The 20,996-nt window shown below is 37.3% G+C and overlaps 1 protein-coding gene across 6 annotated transcripts in view; it reads right to left on the bottom strand.

Moving 5' to 3' along the window:
• Positions 1-369: 369 nt before the first annotated feature.
• Positions 370-20,996, bottom strand: part of EPB41L5 (erythrocyte membrane protein band 4.1 like 5) — a 145,709-nt gene continuing 125,082 nt past the window's right edge. For 4 of the 6 annotated variants that reach the window (XM_035702380.2, XM_025429184.3, XM_025429163.3 and 1 more), the window contains 5 exons: positions 18,531-18,621; positions 16,502-16,576; positions 10,847-10,888; positions 10,357-10,481; positions 370-5,080 (listed from right to left, as the gene is read on the bottom strand). In XM_035702380.2, coding sequence (XP_035558273.1) covers positions 5,014-5,080; positions 10,357-10,481; positions 10,847-10,888; positions 16,502-16,576; positions 18,531-18,621 — 400 coding nt within the window. In that variant the 3' untranslated portion in view covers positions 370-5,013. The remainder of the gene's footprint in view (positions 5,081-10,356; positions 10,482-10,846; positions 10,889-16,501; positions 16,577-18,530; positions 18,622-20,996) is intronic. The other 2 variants (XM_025429174.3, XM_049097096.1) reach the window with 2 other exon arrangements.

Raw genomic sequence — 20,996 nt, forward strand, 5'->3', positions numbered from 1 at the left:
CTACTGAGGATCCCTGGGTGGCTCAGCGGTTTAGCGCCTGCCTTTGGCCCAGGGTGCAATCCTGGAGTCCTGGGATCGAGTCCCACGTCAGGCTCCCGGCATGGAGCCTGCTTCTCCCTCCTCCTGTGTCTCTGCCTCTCTCTCTCTAGGTCTATCATAAATAAATAAATCTTAAAAAAAGAAAAAAAGGAAATGCCTCTACTCCCAAATTTGTACCATACATAGTAAAATGGACACTAAAAACTGGTGTTGCTTCTGTTCATGGCTTCCAACAGCAGCTCTGATCTAAACCATTGCCTTGAGGACAGAAAACGGGCAGCATGTAGGTATTACACTTCCAATAAACTGAAAACAGCTCATAAGAACATAAATGTTTCACAAAAGCTTTATTTGTGGTCACATCTATGGTTCTCATGTCAGTATACAAACAACTCAGTTCAATGCAGTGCTTCTAAAACAAGTCATATAAAACTGTGGAACACAACAAATAGTGCACTTGATATAAAAATAAATTACACTCTAAGAGCTACTGCAAAGCTTTACACATATAAAAAGTAAACACAAATAGTTAGTGAGGTCCTTTGAACTATGAGAAAAGAACATTTACTCATGAAAATAAAAAGATCAAGGGAACTGTGCTAAAACAGCTCCCTGATAAAGAGAAATCCTGGGAAGTGACTGAATTATTGTCCCAAGCAATGTGATAAAGAGACTCCTGTATCCTATCTTAGAACTGGAAATAATTACTGCTCTGCCGACATGTTAACACAGGAAGAGTTCGGCTCAGGACAAATTTCTATAATCCAAACAAACTTCCTCATCCTGAAGGCTGATAGATAAGAAAAGCTTCCAGCTGTCTTCTGATCATTGTAAAATCAGAGTTTACATTTCTGACAGGAAAAAAGGACATAATATGGAAATGTACATTCTTCAATCTGAAGATTCCAGGCTTCTAAGCAACTGGAAGGCTGATGGCAAGATTGGTTAGAAACTGGGGAGGCCTCACAAAAGACTCTCAGAGCAGGAGACCCAGGACTGCACCCTATCCATGTGCAAATGAGGATGTCAACATCCAGACAGAGGCTACGGAAGAACCTATGGGAATACTCGCGTGACTCCGGGGAGCCATGCTGCCACGCCACCAAGTGTGGAACTGGAGTCAGCACCTGTTCTCGTAAATGAAACTTCAGTGGAGCACAGGCAGCCCATGCACATACCATCATCAGTGCTGCTTTTGTGCTACAGCCGCACAGCTGAGTGCTGAAGTATTAACTACCTCTGCTCCTCACAGAGAAACTTTGCTCATTTCTGCTCTAGATGAGAACACAAGAACTTTGCTTCTCAAGACCCTTACTTATAGAAAAATATGGAAGATTTTTCTCTATGTAAGTGACTGCCAAATAATTCTGTTCTAGCAAAGTTTCTGAATTTGAATTTCCTCTGAGTTTTCATTCTGAGGCTTATATAAGAGAAGACAGGGGCACCAGTTTCAGCCAGAATTGGGAAGCATTAGAGAACCAGCAGTCAAGATGCAAGGAACAACCCAGGGCTTTCATCCTTAATTGTCCACAAATCATCTGTGATTGTGCAAAAGCAGATACAGGTGCAAACAGTAGGCTGTAAGAAATATTTTTAAATAGAATTTTTCTTAAAACAATATAAACATTTTAGGAAAGCTGTTAAAGGTATGTCTAAATTTATCAAGACCAAAGGAATCTAATCATTCCTTTGTTCAGCAGTGTTTCTTGAAGGGCAGGCATGAAAGAACCATGAGCCCTTCCAGTGTATACAAAGGTGATACTACTGACAATACTAAGAAATAGGATCTCATTTATTATTTTACAAGTTCAGAAGAGTTGAGGGCAGAAAGCTGAAACCTAATAATCTTACTTTAAACCTCCATGCCAACTCTCCCTTTCCCTACCAGTGCTGTCAAATGGCCTGATTTCAGGTTCCTCTCCTCTGCTCTCCCAAGGCCTGCCACAGATGCCTACTGCATGACACTGTACTAAGCGTTCCTGGGACGGAGCACTCAGTAAGCCAGGAGACGGGCAGCAGCAACAATCCACTCCTTGCAAGCCCCCACAGACCCATGAGATGTGGCAAAACAACAAAAGAAGCCCTGCCACTCTCTCAGCGCTAGCCTCAAATCTGCTCCCAGTCACAAGTTCCATCATCGCTGACCCTAATGAGTTACTACAGTCAAATCTGGTACTGGAAAATATGGGAAGAAAGTAACCACAAACTAGCTAAGCCTGTGGCTAACAGCCTTCTGTTATTTGTTGCCAATCCCGGTCAGTTATCTCAGCTATAAATCACCTCCAAATACTTTGAAACAGAAGAATGCTCACAGCTTCCTAGCTGGAGCCCTCAAATAAGCTATTGTTCTTCCTCTCTTTGCAAACGTTCTCATTACTTCTGACTTAAACGTTGCCAATATTTCTTTTTAGCTACACTTACTAAGGTGCCTGGGAACCTCATTCTAGATAGAAAAAAAACTTCCTGCCCAACTAGCTGTCATTTTGAACAGCCAGTAGGGCTATTTCATCTCATCTGTGGGTCAGAGCTTTAGTGAGTTTATCAGATGATTCGGATGTGCAGGTAGGTTTTAACCTTTGTAGGGGAGGACTATGCCCTGAAGACCCCCCAGGGTAGGGCCAACAGAACTGTCCCTCTTCCCACTTCAAGGTAATCAACCTGCCCTCTTTTCCAATATTATCTCAAATCTCACCCTGCTCACATTCTTTACGGATTCATATATATATATATATATTTTCTTTTTTTCTCTCATCACAGAGACAGACTTTTCCTTTTCCCTTCCCTCTCAGACACATTCAGATTTCCTGAGCCCCACAGCCCCGCCATTCTCTCCCCTCTCCCCTCAGAAAAGCAGGAACAAGACCAGTGTTACAGCAACTCTGGGGAAGGCACCAGCAGCAGTAGTGACAGGGAAGTTATACTTGACAGGTATCTGAACTGTCAGGGCTAATTCATCATTAAAGTATTAATCTCCATATTTACCACTTTGTGTCAGGCCAAAAGACAAAATTTCCCCCTTTTAGACTGAGATTTAAGTAAATTTTAAGAAAGTACTTATCAATATGCTAACTAGTAAGAATAATAGGTACCCACATAGAGGCTATGGAGTATTTTCAACAACTTATTCTTAAATTTTAAAAAGTTTAAAATAAGGATGGTGCTACCTCCTAAACAGGATAGGACGTTTAGGTCTTCCAAGCTAGCAGTAATGCCTTAGCTGCTTTGTGGTTAGATGCACAACTTTAACCTTTCAGTACATCCAGCATTGTCAGCACACTGAAAATTTGATGTCCAGTCAGTCCAGCGTGCTTCGAGTCAGGCCCCTGGTCAAGTGTAGGTATCACTTACAGCTTCAAGAAAATTTGTTTTACAATTAAGAATTGGCAAACGCTCTGCCAGTGAAATTCACAAGCTCAGCATAATGGCTAAGGAGAGGCAGCCAGCAAGAAGTGCCAACTTTCTTTCCTTTAGCGAAGTTGTTCTGTGCAAAAGTGGTTTCCAAACTCTACAGCTCCCTGGGAAACAGGGATTAAAATTCCTGAGCTTTCCAATCAGACACTAGTGTGTGTGTTTGCCTGAGCAAATGATTATGCTATAGGGAACCCAGGACAGTCCAAACCATGATGTTTTAAAGATCACAAAGCTGGATGTTCTCTTGTGCTGAGCAATATAAATTAACACTCAATCATATACATAATACAGGGCAGAAAACTAAACATCAACTCCCAGGAGGTATAGTTTGACATCAATCCTTGATCACTGGGATTAACAACGATGCCTACATGGTCTCCACCTCATTCTCATTTCCAGTAGCAATTGTAGTTTACCTTCTGCATTCTGAAGTTTTAAAGCTAAAATAAGAATGTTTTTCTGGATATCAGGATTGCAAGTGGTTTTTTTTACACTCTTGATTTTCTATATGCAAATGTGCTACTTTAACATCCAGAATTTTTTTTTTGTACCAGAAGTGATAAGGAACTTCTAGAGACTTTTTAAAATTAGCACAAAATGCCTAACATAGGTAAGATACCAGGTTCTTACAGTATGCTAAGTACAGTTTCAGATGTGGTAGGTGTTCAAGAAACAAACCCCCCACCTCCGATTCCCTCTTTCTCTCCTGGTATTTTCATTTTGTTTTGTTTCCTTTATTTTACAAGTTCTAAACTTATTCAGCTCATATTGAAAGGAAACGGAGCCTATATCCAAACTGGTGCCAGTGTGGAGAAGTCATTGCTTGCCTCTGTCTGGTCTGAAAAGTTACAGAGTATGTGTGTGGTGCATGTGAGGGCTTCCTATGGGGAAGCAGGGCTGAAAAAAATAGGATACAAGATAGGTGCAATTGATTTCTCTATATGCTTTTCAAGGCTTAGCTTACCTTGATGTCAACTTAGGAGTATTAAGATAGCCAGTAGTAAGAAGTCAAGAGTATGAGACACTTGAAAATCTTCTGTATTCTAAACTTCTCTTTAGTACTGTAATAATTGTAAACAATTAGGCCTCAACCTACCTATGTGATGTCCTCATTAACTTCCTAAACTTCTGATTTCCAAGTATTGCATGGATAAGGGCAACTTCTCTAACAAGTGTTCAGATCAAGCACACTCACCCTAAGGCTATTACTGACTACCAGAGACAGCCTGCTTATGGGTGGTTATGAATAATTATAACCACTAGATGGAGACAAGAGTTTGAAGGAAACCACATGGAAATAATTCCATGCCAGGAATTTACAACTTCAATACAATTACAGAAAGTAAAAGACCAGATACCCTCATTTGGGCAAATATATAGTGTAATTAAACCCTTCCAGTTGGACGGAAAATGTTTTTCATTGAGTTGAAGTCAAATCTAGGTGAGGTTTTTTACTCATAAGGACAAGCTCCTGAATCTGACAAATTCCAGCAGAAATGGATTCAGCAAGGACAGCTGCAGAGTGCTGGGCATTCCAGTTATAGGTGAGAAGGAGCCAATCCCTCAGAGCTCAGTTGTCAGTAAACACTTCTGCTTCAAGACAGTTTCTCCTGCCAAAGTTGGAACAGAGCTGAAAAAAAAAAAAAGGAGGGATTATTATTCCGTGAAACCACTGGGGTGGGAGCACCATGTGTTTCTCTACCAGTGCTACATGGAGCAGATTGAAAGCAAGTCACTGACCTAAATGACTATGTTGCAACACCTAATTTAGCAATGATATATTTACAGAAGGGAATTTTCTAGGTAACTGATGCATATGTCACCTTGAAATCTAAAGATACCAATTTCCCCTACTTCCCTGAATAAAACATACCAAACACTTAATCATTTCTTAATGATTCAGGCTTATTATTATGAATAGCAAGAACAGTACTGTGCAGAGCATGACAGCAAACTTGCTCAAGAAATACCAAGGTTAAGTGGGTACATACTTCTGTACTTTACATAGACAGTGCCAAGATGGCTGTGGGAGTTCCCACACCAGTTCATCTGCTCTGTCAGAGTTAATGTGAAAAATAAAACAATGTGGGCTTTGCATGAGCACCTGAAAGTCTCTGCCATAGCTGAAGAGCATGAACTGAGACAAGGACGTCATGTCATCTACCTTGGTTTCATTAAAACTTAACAGTCAAAATATATACTACAAAGGATATAGTTTAACATGTTGAAAATACTAACAAGCTTGACTGTTGAAACAGCAGTCATGTGTACCAGCCCCCTCCATTTCTACTATACAGAGATAAAACACTTTCAATATTTTTTTCCTGGCATTTTCCTTCACTTTTCTGTATCTCTGGTTCTCTAAGTACAGTCCCTGGAATTTGTTATAAGTGCAAATTCTTAGGCACTTTACAGGAGGCCCAGTTTGTTTTAATGATTTATTTATTTACTTTAGAAAGAAAAAGAGAGCATGAATGGAGAGGGCAGAGGGAGAGGGAGAGAGAATCTCAAGCAGACTGCACTGGGCACTGAGTGTGGAGCCCAACACAGGCCTTGGTCTTATGACTCTGAAATCACAACCTAAGCTGAAACCAAGAGTCAGGATGCTCAACCAACTACACCATCCAGGCTCTCCTAAGCTGTTTTAATAAGCCCTCCAGGTGATTGTGATACACGACTAGCAAAAGTCCAAGTGGCCTGTTTCTACAACTTCTTGCCATGGACTACCATTCTTAGAGCCCACTCATCAGTCCCCCAATCTTTCCTTCCTACCTTTTCAATACAGCTAAACAAACAATTTTCATCATATTAATATTTAGGGTTTGTTGTAACTATGTAAATATTTTCACAACTGATATAAGTGTATTACATTTTTTCTTATATAATTTGTTCCTCCTGAAGAACTGCTTCATTTTTTTGTTGAGACTGTTTGTTTCATTTTCTGTACTTATTTCTAATTTGTACTTAAGTTTGCAGATAGAACCATGGATCTTTCCAAGTACATTCAGTTATGTCATGTAATTTTTTAAAAACTGGGGTAGGCCATGTGTTTGTGTTTTTTTCTTGGCAATATATCCTTTCCTGGAACTTTATATTCCCCTCTTCAAATCTGTACAGAATTGTTCCTAAACAACAAGGCAGCTGCTGCCTCAGGACTTTCTTCCACCTTTCTCCCAGTCAGTTCCTGCACCTGTTTCCTGGGTCCTGTGTCTTCCTCCTTCTTGGATGATCACCTGTGTCTCTGACTCTCTCTCTGTGTCTCTCATCGTGAATAAATAAATAAAATCTTAAAACAACTAGGGGAAAAATAATTTTACTCTGGAATTCTGAAGGCATTGCTCTATTATCTTCTTTCTTTCAGTGAAATCTGTCATTCTGATTATCAATCCTTTCATGTATTCTTTTTATCCTCTCTCTCTGAAGACTTACACTCTCTCTTTCTGAAATTTCATGATGGTCCTTAGTGTTGTCTACTTTCCTTGCTGGGTACTCAGGCCCATTTAATCTAAAAACTCAAGTACTTCTGGTACCTGGGTGGCTCAGTGGGTTAAGCATCTGACTTGGGCATAGGTCATGATCTCAGTGGGGTCCTGGGCTCTCTGCTCAGCAGAGAGTCTGCTTCTTCCTCTTCCTCTGCCCTTCCCCCTGATCATTCTCTCTTTCACTCAAATAAATAAAGTCTTAAAAGGAAATACTGAAGTACTTCTGTTCTGAGAAATCTAAATTCCTTTAACAATTTTTTATTTACTCTGTTCTTTCTAGATCTCTGATGATTGATATATTGGACTACCTGGACCAATCCTCCAATGATCTCTTCTATCTCAGTTTTCATCTTTTTGTTCTACTTTTTGAGAGATTTCCTCAATCTTCCACCCATTCTTTGGGTTTTATTTTTAACATGGTTAATAATTTCTAAGAACACTGCATTTTCTGTTTCCTTTCTTTTACATTTCCTGTTAGTGTTGCATAGATGCAGCATCTCCTCTCATGAAATTATCATTTTGTGAAGTTTTTCATGCTCATGTTCCCTTCTTTTCTCCCTATTTCTTTTTCAGTTTACCTATTTCAGTATTTCCTCAAACATCTGAAAATCTTTGGCTCTCTTCAGACTTATGTGGGAAGCACTTATTCATACTTCAAAGTGAAGGACAGACTAGAATGCCATTTGGAAACTGTATATATGGGCAAAATTCACTAACTAATGGGCTTGTGGTAGTTGCAGGACCTAGCAAAGCTGTATCCAGACTTTATAGGAACAGAAAATTAGATTAGAAATGTGTTGTTTTAAGATGCTAAATATATTACATAGCAAACTATTGTTAACGTAATTACGTTTACACGATTCATGTGTACTGCTATTTATGTAGTTGACTATTAATGGAATTTTGGAAAGTTTTCAGCTTGGACTATTATGAATATACCTGCTGTAAACATTCTTCTATATGTCCTCATAGACAATTATTTGTATTTCTACTTGGTATGTATATAATAAAATCACGGAGTCACTGGGTATGTTCAACTTTAGGAGATACTGCCAAACCTATTTCCAGCATGGCTATTCCAATTTATAGAGTTCCAGTTGCCCCATCTTTACCAACACTTGATACTATGTGTCTTTTCCACTTCAGCCATTCTGGGAGTATATAGTGGTCACCACATGGTGGTTTGAATTTGTATTCCTCAATGACTAGTTAAATTGCACATTGTTTCATATGCTTACTGACCATCTGGATGTCTTCTTGTGAACTGCCTTTCCACGTTGTTTTTTTTTTTTTTTTAAGATTTTATTTATTTATTCATGAGAGATGCAGAGAGAGAGACAGAAACATAGGCAGAGGGAGAAGCAGGCTCCTCGCGGGGAACCTGATGTGGGACTTGATTCCAGGACCCCAGGATCATGACCTGAGCCAAAGGCAGACACTCAACCATTGAGCAACCCAGGTGCCACCCCTGCCTTTTCGAGTCTTACCAATTTTTCTATTTAGCTGTCTTTTTCTTACAGATTTATAAGAGCTCTTTATATATTCTAGATATGAGTCCTTTATCAAAGAAAGAGAGAGAGGGAAGAAGTGCAAGTATTTTCTCTCACTCTCTGGTTTCCTTTTTTGAGATCTTGAGATTATTTCTTTTGATGAACAGAAGTTCTTGACAGAAGCCAAGTTATATATATATTTTTTTTCTTTTTTTTTTTTCTCCTGTGATGGAAGCTTTTTGTGACCTGTTTAAAAAAATCTTTCCTGATCTCCAGGATGTTTGCTTATATTTTCTTCTAAAAGCTTTGTTATTTGAAGTTTCACATTTAGATCTGCAACCCATCTAGAATGGATTTTTGTGTATGGTCCGAGGTTAGGTCAAGATTAATCTTTTCCCACATGGATATTTATTTAATTTGTTTAGCTGATGGGGAGCACAGGTGCCTCAGCGGTTTAGCGCCACCTTCAGTCCAGGGCCTGATCCTGGAGACCCGGGATCGGGTCCCGCATCAGGCTCCCTGCATGGAGCCTGCTTCTCCCTCTCCTTGTGTCTCTGCCTCTCTCTGTGTGTCTCTCATGAATAAATAAATAAATAATCTTAAAAACATTTTTTTGTTCAGCTGATTTACTGAAAGGCTATCTATTCAAAAGCACTCCATCATCCTTTTCTTCACAAATCAAGTAGCTATATTTGTGTGAGTTTGTTTCTAGACCCTATTCTGTTCCACTGATTCTTTTTTTTTTTTTTGTTTTATTTTGAGGTATGATTGACATTTAACATTTTATTAATTTCAGGTACACTACCTGTCCTCTTTGATCTCATTAATTCCTCTATGACTATTTTGTTTCGGAAAGGAATGTAGATGATCTCTTCTTTCATCAATAATTTTTAATTTACAAGTCCTAAGAACTCATATTTCATTGTGTAAACTCAATTACAAAGTATTATCACCTGGTCCTCTGCACATAATCTCTTTTTTTACAGTGGCAATTACTAGGAATATAAATGGTTAGAAAAATAACCTACATGGTGCTATTTGACAACTACATGTGAGTTCCCTATGGCAAGTCCCACGCCTGTTTGGTTCACTACTATCTTCAGTGCTGCCAAACCAGTAAAATCAATGCTTGGTACATTACGGACATTCAATAAACGTTTGCTGAGTAAGTGATTATATTACTTTGAAGACTGTGGAGATGGGAACTTTAAAATGAAACTATCAGTTTCTTTCGAGTTAATCAGCTTTAATAACTTTTCCAACTAATTAGGAAATTTCTTCTCTAACTAGGAAAGCATCTACGTCAACTGACCTATACTCTCAACACCAGGAGGATGAGAAACAGACATCACCAGGAAGAAGTCTGAGGTGATAATGAAGGCAACTGTACATCTTTTGTAAAACAGGCACAGTTTTGGTCCTAACAATGAAGAGTTGAAGAAATACATGCCAAACAAAAGGTCTTTTGAGTTTTTGAGTCCAGCTTCTGTTTGTGGCAAGCAATATGTTGAAATGAACTCGTAACAGGTGTTGGTAAAAGGTGTCTCAGAGCCCTCATCTTGGGAATCTCCTACTTCACTCTTATCTATGATTCTTCACCTTATTATGGATGGACAACATAACATAAAGCATGAAAGGAAAGGCATAAAAGCATGAAAGGAAAGGCATAAATGAATTTTAAAACAATAAAAATTTTAAAGATAAGCCTGTTAAAAAGTTAACATTTATGAAGACTTGATTTAAAAGGGCTACTTTATAATTTTGTAGAAAATTGTTACTGGCAGGAAAACAAAAAAACACTATTCTAAATAATAGAGAAAAATTTTATCCAGTTTCAGTTAAATTCAGTTAAAGAAGAACTGACATTACTGCTGTAAGTATATTTTCTTCTGAACAGATGCCTTAGAACTGCAATGGAGAAAGAATTTCCTCACCTGGTCACAGCATCCACCAAGAATGGTCCTGGGGGAGAAATCAGCGAGACTACTTCTCTGTTACCATGTTCCTCCTTCTCTGCCAAGCACAGTCCTTCCAGTCCATTGGAAAGGACACCACTCTGCTGAGGGAGACAGATACCATGTCTGAACAGAAGTGATAACATAGGCCTGAGCATCAGCAGTTCAGCTCCAAGTCATCTTCCCTAATGATTACGGTAGTAAGTAAGAGGATTTTGATGGTCATGGCTATTTTGGTTTGTTTTTCACCATACTTCACCTCAGGTTTTTAGTTTTGTTTTTGTCAGCATCCTTAAGCCTTTACAAACAGGAAAGGTAAATCACTAGTTTGAAGACATTAAGTTCAGATAACAAGGCTTTGAGAATGACCTCACATTTTTAAGGAAAAACAAAGAGCCTGGTAATCCTTTAGTTAGGCCTTACTCTGAAAGGGTAACCAAAATAAAAATTGTAAATATCATTAACTTACTGGTACAATCCACCGTGGTGTGATCATGGATGTTGAAGATACCTAAAATAAATTTTATATATGTGTTTACTTTTAGGGAAGACTTCTTTTCATAACCATTCTCATAATGTTTTCTTCTACTATGGAATGCATCATAGAGGGAGACAGTTCTCAATGGCTCCCCCTGCGCTGACATGCACTTTGAATCCAAGATCCTTTTCTACAACACAGATGCCATACTCACCACTTAAGAAACTATCATAATTCTGAAAATCTCTCTCTCTTTTTTTTAAAGATTTTATTTTTTATTCATGAGAGACACAGACAGAGAGAGAGGCAGATATATAGGCAGAGGGAGAAGCAGGCTCCATGCAGGGAGCCCGATGTGGGACTCAATCTCAGGACTCCAGGATCAGGCCCTGGGACGAAGGCAGGTGCTAAACCACTGAGCCACCCAGAGATCCCGAGAATCTCTTTAATTTAAAAATGTTCTACTCTAAGAATGCTCCTACTATTTTCAGTTCCTTACTAATAGGACTCCTCTACCTTCCAACCCCAGCATCCAGTTTAACATTTTAGCCTTCTTGGTAGCATCTTGAAAGTGGACTGTGACTAATCCAAATGAACAGCACAAAGAAAGTACAGAGGAAAAAAAAATCTGTTTAGATCATTCTCTAATTTCATGCATGCATATAAAAACACTCACATTGTTCCTGATACATAGGGGCTTTATTACATTCTTTTTAATGTTTAATTTTCTAGATTTTACTTCTATGTATAGAATTATATGCCAAAGAACTCCTCCTATTTTATAGAAACTTAGACTAGTCTGTCCTTAGACTCATGGTTTCAGATTCTGATAAAAAATTTACATAAGTCCATGTCTCATTAATAAGTTAGGAAAGCACCAGAAGAATAAAAATACAACATGACTTTCCCACCAATATTAAGAAAATGCACTTTTACCATAGGAAATATGAGACAGAAAGAGAGAGAAAGAATATGTGGTAAAGGTAAATAAAAAATGTTTTGGCAGAAATAAGTTCTATAATAACCATAATTAGAGTAAATATAAATGGATTAAACTCAATCAGAGGAGATCCTCAAAGAAGATTTAAAAAACAAGATCCAGCAAACTGTTGTTCACAAAAGGTCCACTTATAGCCAACAGATACAAAAAGGCTGGAAATAAAAGGACAGGAAATTATATACCAGGCAATATAAACTTAAAAGAAAGTTAAGGTGTCGATTTTATAGGAGCCAAAAGGGAAATTAAGAGAGAAAAAAGAGGTAAGGATGGATACTTTACTCAAAGGAGTTGGAGAAAGTATAATTACCATTAATATACATGCATCTCACAGCGTATCTTCAAAATATACAAAATGACAGATTTAGCAATAGATGAGAACTGAATTAATCAATTGTAGACAGATATAAAACACACCCTAGAAATTGACAGAATATTAGAGAATCAGCAGATTAATGAAAGAATTCAGCAAGTATGCTAGACACAAAATCAACTTATGAGTTCAACAGTAAAAAATTAAATACCATTCATGATATCAACAAAACTATAACAAAACTATAAAGTATTTAGGATTTAGCCTAATAATCTAAGACTTACAGAGAACATTTAGATGAGAAAAAATAGAAACATGTATCATATTCATGAAAATTAAATATCATAAAAATGCTAATTTTCTCCAAAATAATCTATAAATTTAAATATAAACTCCATTAAAATGCCAGCAGAATTTTGGGGGAAACCTGACATGCTGAAATTTTAAGAATATACTAGGTATCAGTACAAAGCCAAGGTAATAAACACAATTGCAGGACAGCAGAAAAAGAGAGAGCCCACCACTGGAACACAACAGAAAGATTAGTAACACATCAACCGGGAAAGGAGGAATTCTTTAGAATATTGGTAAAATTGGCTCTTTTTATGGATAAATACAAATTTGAGTTATATTAAAACCACAACTGACATCCTCCCCCCCAAACCTCAAACTGTTCAAATTTGTTAAAATCTAAAGGTGAAAGGTAAAATAAAATTAAAGCTAATAGAAATCAACAGAAAACAGTATCTCTATGACCTCAGGAGATGGGATGGCAGATGAGGAAGGATTTTTTCAAACCCTAAACCCAAACTACAACAAGAAAAAATGAAGAATGCATGACATCAGAATAGGTTTCTGTTCAGTGAAAGATATACACCTGTTTTACTCATCCACCTCCACAGTGACAGACATAGGTTGTCTCAATGTCCTTGCTACTTGTCACAAATGACAGTCATAAAAATGCCTCAGATGTGTTAATATACAGATTAGCAGAAAGTATTTTTAATACCTAAGACTGACATGGAATTTGTATCTAGACTATACAAGGAATTCCTGAAATCAAGAAAAAAGACAGGAAACCTGATAGAAAAATGAGTAAAAGATACATACAGGTGACTCAATCAAAGAGGAAACCTAAGGCAGCATTAAAATAATGGAAGAAATAATACCATTTAACTCATGTGAACTGAAACAATGAGACAAACCCATAAAGACAAAAAAAATATTAGAACGTCAGATAAAGCGCAGGTTAAGGAAAAACTGCTCATAGGACTTATAAACTGTGGAAACCATTCTGGAGGCAGTGAGCAATACCTAGTATTCATATAAGCATGCAACCCAGCAATCCCATTTGTGGGTATCTAACCAACTCTCTACCTTAAAAGAAATATGAAGACTTTTTTTCGACGTTATATTAGTTTCAATTGTACGAGTCAACAATTCTATGTTTCTCAGGTGTGCATCATGCTAAGTATACTCCTTACCCTCTTCATTTATTTCATCAATCCACCCACCCAACTCCCTTCTGGTGATCACCAGTTTGTTCTCTGTATTTAGGTCTGTTTTATTGTTTGTCTCTTTATCTCCCTTGTTCTTTTTGTTTCTTAAATTCCACATGAGAGAAATCATGGTATTTGTCTTTTTCTGTCTGCGTTATTTCATTTAACATTATACCCTCTAGCTCCATCCATGTTATTGCAAATGGGAAGATCTCATTCTTTTTTATAGCTAATTAATATTAATTCTATTACACACAAACAGCCCACATTTTCTTTATCCATTCATCTATCAATAGATATTTGAGTTCCTTCCACTTCTTGGCTATTATGAATAATACTGCAATAAACATAGGGATGCATAGGTCTTTTTGAATTACTGTTTTCACTTTCTTTAATGGAATTACTGGATCAGATAGTAATTCCATTTTTAATTTTTTGAGGAAATGTCATACTGTTTTTCACAGATGTTTATCTAAATAAATATGTGAAAGGTACCTAGAAAGACATACAGCAAATACTTTAGAATGAGTAACTTAGCGAAAATGGCAAATGGAAGTGAGGAATGGAGGACAAAGGAAAATAAGATAAGCAAAAGAGAAGCCTTGCATGGACCAGCAAAAGAGAAGCCTTGCATGGACCTAGGAAGATAGTCCACCATGGACTATGAGGTATAATTAATTGGAGCATCTGACTTAAAAAAAAAAAAAAAAAAAAAATGGATGCTATCCTATTGGTCTTAGAGATATCTTCTTGTCATAAGTTTATTTTACATATTTACCAATTCCCAAACTGATAGGAATCTTAGTGCTTTCCACAACTTCTTCCTAGCCTTAGTAATATATATTTCTGCTACAGATTTTAGGTTCTCTCTTTGTTCCTCTCAGGGAAGACGGAACTTTATCATTTGGACACTTCTTCAGAATGGTAACTGTAATGGAGATAAACATAAAAATATGATAATAAAAGTCCTTCCCTCAAGAAAATGCATACTTTATTTAAATATAATTTTTTTTTACAGCTTTGTTTTATTTTTTTTTTAAGATTTTATTTATTTATTCACGATAGACACAGAGAGAGAGAGAGGCAGAGACACAGGCAGAGGGAGAAGCAGTCTCCATGCCAGGAGCCCGACGCGGGACTTGATCCCAAGACTCGGGGATTGCGCCCTGGGCCAAAGGCAGGCGCCAAACTGCTGAGCCACCCAGGGATCCCAGCTGTACTGTTTTAATTGATGAAAGGTTTGTTGAATTTTTTTCAGAATACAATAGCCTTCTTAAAGCCAGTTTTGAATATAACAGAAAAAAAAAAAGATCTCATTAACAATAGCAATGAAAAGCAGGAAGGATCTGAAAATAATAAAAATAGAAAGGACAGAATGTATGTTGGGGGAACTATAATGACAAAGTTTAATAAGAGATACAAGAAGTCTTGAGTGAGAAAAATATTATATTCTTAGCTAAGAACACAAATTATCATAAATATATCAGTTAATTTACTTATGAATTTAATGTATTTACAAATAAAAATCCAAAGGTATTTGGAGGGGTGGAACTAGAAAAAGACATTCTAAAAATCTTCTGAAACAATTCACCAGTAGAGTAACAAAACAGCTACATAATGATGCTTGTCTGGCCATATTCTGGATCAAAATCAATTAAAAAGCTAAAGTTCTTAGAAGAGTGTTACAGTTCTAATAACAGAGAAATCTGTCAGTGTAACAGAACAGGGAGCCCATATGTAGACTCTAAAATGCATGAAATTCTAAATTTTGATTTAAAACAAAAAAAGCATTCTAAATTTGCAGGGAAGGGAAAACATCAGTGACATAAAGTTGTTTAATAAATTTGATTTTCATCACCGAATCCACTTGTGAGAGAGCACACAGAATATAGTCCTGAGCTCGGCCCCAGGGAGTCCTGCTCTGGCTTTAGGCCATCTTGCATTAATCTTTCAAGTTACGTCTTTGTTCTCATAAAGGATCATCATGGCTCAGCACTGACATTATTATCCCTTTGTCTTCTGCTTGCTCACTTCTCTAGACTTGTGATTAATTCTTATTCTTTGGTAAAGTCTCTGTTTATTGATCTAAGCTGGTGGTTCCCAAAGGGTGGTTCCCAGACCACATCTGCATTACCTGGAACATGCTAGAAATGTGACTTTGCAGGTCCTAATCCCCACACACCAAATCAGAAACTCTGAGGGTGGAGCCCTGCAATTTATGTTTTAATACACCCTCCAGGTGATTCTGATACACACCCAAATGTAAGAACTAAGGATCTAAGCAAACATCCAGCTCCAGAGAAAAGGACCATCTGTACTTCTAAGACTTCAGAATGACATCTAGTTCCCATAGCAATTCTTATCATATTACTCATAACATACTGAATGAGTTATTTGCATACCTTTCATCTCAACTACATAGTAAGTCTTGGAGGGAAAGAATTGTTTCTTTTTTGTATTATAATTTGATCATAGTACCCAACACAGTATCTCCTATACTGCAATAAAGATTGGTATGTTCAATGCTAACCATTCGTATGTTGCATGTCCTTATTGTTTTCACTCTTTATGTTTATCCCTACATATTTCCTCTCATGTTATTTAATATGGTGTTGAGATTACAAATAGGCGTCTAGTAAAATGTGGTTACTGTACAGTGACACATAAATTTAAACTGGTGAAAATTTAGTAGAAAGGTAAGCTAAGTGGTTGCTGAAATACAATCTCTTATTAAATGAACAGTTTAACTACATGGTTAAAAAGGCAAAAATTGGAATGTAGCAGAAAGTTTTTTCAAAACAAATTCCTTTCCACCTTGCTGTTCAAAACATACTTACCTGAGGTGTGACTGTGTGGTCCATCAGATTCTCAGTTAGAGATAAAAGTAACGCATCCAATTCATCTGTAGCATCCTATGAACAATAAAATATATATAGCTGTTGAATGACTAATCATCAAACTACATCTTTTCCATATCCTCTCAACTTACAATTCTGACCCAGCCTTTGTTTGGTGTTAACCTTTAAACAAATAGGGACACTCAGAAATCATGGCTATTATATTGATTCCATTTTGCTTGGAGGGGAACCTAGATTACAATCAGAAGTTGAAAAAGTTGAAAAAGCTAAAGTTTTAATGTGGGAGCATCTGGGTGGCTCAGTTGGTTAAGCACCTACCTTTGGCTCAGGTCATGATTTCCCAGTTCTGGAATCAAGCCCTGCATTGGCCTTCCTGCTCATTGGGGAGTCTACTTCTCCCTCTGCCCCTTTGCTCTACTCATGCTCTCTCTCTCTCTCTCTCTCAAATAAATAAATAAAACCTTAAAAAAAATAAAATGTTATGTGAATTTTCATTAAGCTACTCTTTTTGGGGAGACAAAACTTGCATAGGGTTAAAATTTTTTTGGCTCTTAGCTCTTAGACTAAAAGAAAGAGATAAAAGGTTCAGGACAGGAGAGAGTGAGTAAAGATGATGCCTAAACTCCAAAGACTTCTTTATCCAGATGTACTGGTACTTCACTGTTTGAAAGTGAGTACAGTATGAACTTCCCCATAAATGTTCATACTTTTTAATTAGAATTTGAATCACCTAATGAATGATGGAGCTCTATACTACAGAGAAAGAGAGAGCAAAAGAGAAAGAGATAGAGAAAGTAAGTAGGCAGGAAAATTTAAAGGGAATAAAATAGAGAACTCTGGTCTGGAAATAAAGTAAGTTTCTAGGATGTAGTCCACATAATAAAAAAGGCCCTTCATTTATACAGTCCTATTTCCATCTATCTGGCTTAAGGCTGTGGTCATTCTCCTATTTATGTCTCAACATTCACCTTAATGTGATTCAACTTAATGTAATCACATGCAGGAAAAAATTGTTCTCTCACTGCTCACATCTCCTCCTCTCACGCCACCGTCTCCCACTCTTGTGGCCTGAGGGCCCCCAAACTGTGTATGTATCACTACCACAAGTATTAAAATTCTCTCTCCCAGTGGAATGTAAGCAGTTTGAAAAAAGAGGCTATGTTTAACTTTTGAATTTTTTGAAACTACCATGGTGTCCAGTACATATTATAATATGCAATAAATCTGAATTAAATGACCTCTGTTCCAAAAAAATCTCAGTTTCACTTAATTTTTAATGATCAAAGATCGTCAATATCTCTTTTTAGAATTTTAATTAGCAGAAAGGAAGCTCCTGATTGGAGATATTTTAGGTTGGATTTTTTTAAACCCAAAAGTCTGAAAAATTATACACCAAATCTTAATTATACATGGTCTTTCAATAGCGGGAATACAGGTGATTCCTAACTTTTTCTTTTTATGAAATATTTGGCAAATTTCTACAATAAATGCATTTATGTAAAGAGCAAAATGGTAAATGTTCATTTGCAAGGATAATTTTTCATTTAACTTGTAAATTAAAACAATCAATGAGCAATGTACTGGGTTTCTATGATTTCTGGACTGGTAAGGGTGTGACAAGGTACAGAAAAGCAGGGACTGCGACGACGAGCTGGTTATACAGTAACACAATGACAGGGTGCTGGTATTTCAAGCAATCAATATTTACTGCCTACTATGTGCTGTCTACTGTTTGAGACACTAGGGAGGCATAGCCAGCATCAAAAAAAACAAAATACAAAGACTAGCTAAAACAAAAAGACCAATGACAGAAAAACTGAAGAAGCAGCCCTGAGATACTCTCATGAGAGATTTGACAATAGGATTCTCTCTAGAAAACTGAGGCTCAATGCTTTTCTCACAGCTTAAGTTCTGGTGTCAGTCAGAAATCACCAGATGTCTGTGATTATACCACAGGACTCAACTCAGTATGGTCTTTGGAGAAACTTTCAAAATTAAGTATTGTTACCTTAAGAACAGAACCATTTGTTGCAGGTGTGGTATGCATCAGAGCAAGAGAATCTTCAGGGAAAGGCACATTATTCTCATTTAATATAGCACTGGAAGAAAAAGATAAATTCAAATTCACATCATGGAGCACCTATACAAGCATAGGGAGCATATTTGAAGAAAGAACTTCAGAAAGAAGAAGAATTCACATAAAGGAAGAAGAAATAACAATTTGTGAGGAGCATGCCAGCAGTGTTGCATTTATATGCCTTTGTGAGACCCTCCTCCACCCACCGTTTAACAGTCTTCATATCCACAATGGACTCATTCACAGATGGATCAAAATGGTAAGACTACTTGCTTCCCTCCTATAATCTCACTGAAGTTCAGAAAAGATTTATCTTAAAAAAAAGATACACAAAAAGGGTAGATCAACTGAATGATTTTTAAAAGTTGTTGTTAAATACATGAATGAGAAAACTCAGTGGATTAGAAACTAACCAGAATATCTGAGATATGAGAGAATAGTCAGAAAACCACAGACAGAAGCCCTATGCTGGAGAAGGCAGAAACACCTCAAGTGCTCCAGATGTTACAAGAGGACTAGCCAGGTGAGAGGATGCCAGATAATTTGTTACTAGGCCTGGCAGCAGGAATCACAACAGTGTCTAATCCCAGATAAGAGAGGCTTCAACACCAGGAAGGAAAGGGAGGGAAATCTAGAGCCAAAAGACTATCATCCACCAAGATAACATATGCAGGAGGAAATCCCAGTCCTCCTTAATATTGCTGAAAAGTGTGTAAACAGGAGCAGGTCCTGAAGTCTACAAGAAGAATGAAAAAAAAAAAAAAAAAAAAGAGAGAGAGAAATATATCCTAGATTGGAAAAGTCAGACATAATTAGTGAAGTGGAAGCTAGGACTGTTTCATCCACAACAATGGGGCAAAAAAAGACAGATGAAAAACAAGAAGGAATAATTATGGGGTGCCTGGGTGGCTCAGTTGATTAAATCACCTGCTTTTAGCTTGGGTCATGATCTCAGGTTTCTGAGATAGAGCCCCGTATCCAGCAACTGCTCAGTGGGGAGCCTGCTTCTCCCTCTCCCTCTGTAGCTCCCCCTGCTTGTGCTGGCTTTCTCTCTCTGCCAAATAAATAAATTTCTTTTAAAAAGGAATACTTATGGGATCCCTGGGTGGCACAGCGGTTTGGTGCCTGCCTTTGGCCCAGGGCGCGATCCTGGAGACCCGGGATCGAATCCCACATCAGGCTCCCGATGCATGGAGCCTGCTTCTCCCTTTGCCTATGTCTCTGCCTCTCTCTCTCTCTCTCTCTCTTCTCTCTCTCTCTCTCTCTCTCTGTGACTATCATAAATAAATTTTAAAAAATTGAAAAAAAAAAACTTAAAAAAAAAAAAGGAATACTTATGATAGAGAAGTCTTTGAGCTGTTTCAACTGATACTCAACATTCAAAAAGATAATGGTTTATGATTTTCCAGAACTGAAAAAAAGACATATATAGGTCTTCAGAATGTAAAGCCAGCTTGAACACTAACAAAAAAATTTTGTAAACCTATTCTTAGCAATGAAAATGCAGAACCTCAACAATAAGCAGTAAAATGGAAAAGAGAGAAAAAATAACTTTGTGCTTCAGAAAGAAGCAACAGCTCAGAGGAAAGGACTCAATAGAAGACAAAGTGCAGGGATCCCTGGGTGGCGCAGCGGTTTAGCGCCTGCCTTTGGCCCAGGGCGTGATCCCGGAGACCCGGGATCGAATCCCACGTCAGGCTATTGGTGCATGGAGCCTGCTTCTCCCTCTGCCTGTGTCTCTGCCTCTCTCTCTCTCGCTCTCTCTCTGTGTGACTATCATAAATAAATAAAAACAAAAAACACTTAAAAAAAAAAAGAAGACAAAGTGCACATTAAAAGGAATGAAATATGTCTTATAATGAATTCTCCTGCCCTTCAAGAAAAGGTTAGTAGAGTTTACACTGCTGCAAAACACAAAAAGGAGATGAAAAGCTTCTGCAGCCATTCTGCTCAGCATGTGTCATGACCCAGCAATTTCACTCAGGTATACACTCTAAAAAATCCTCACAACATGTGTAAGTAAGAACAAGTACAATGTTAATTTGGAACAAACACGGGCCCATTAATAAAACGATGAATGAACTGTGACTGACTTATGTATTGGTAGTTAAAATGAAGGAAGCATGGGTAATTTTATAAAATTCAGATATGTCAGAACAAAAACCAGTGAATTATATACTTTAACAGGTTAACTGCACAGTATTTAAATTTTATCTCAGTAAAGCTGTTACTACAAAAATAAATGATCTGAATAGCCATTTCTCCAAGGTAGAAAAGATACTCAACATTAGTCCTCAGGTAAATGAAAATTAAAACCAAAATGAGACACGCTTCATACTCTCTAAGATGGCTGTAGTTTTAAATATTTTTTAAAAGATTTATTTATTTATGATAGAC

This window comes from Canis lupus, chromosome 19 (assembly GCF_003254725.2).
Source record: "Canis lupus dingo isolate Sandy chromosome 19, ASM325472v2, whole genome shotgun sequence".
Classification (NCBI taxonomy): Eukaryota; Metazoa; Chordata; class Mammalia; order Carnivora; family Canidae; genus Canis; species Canis lupus.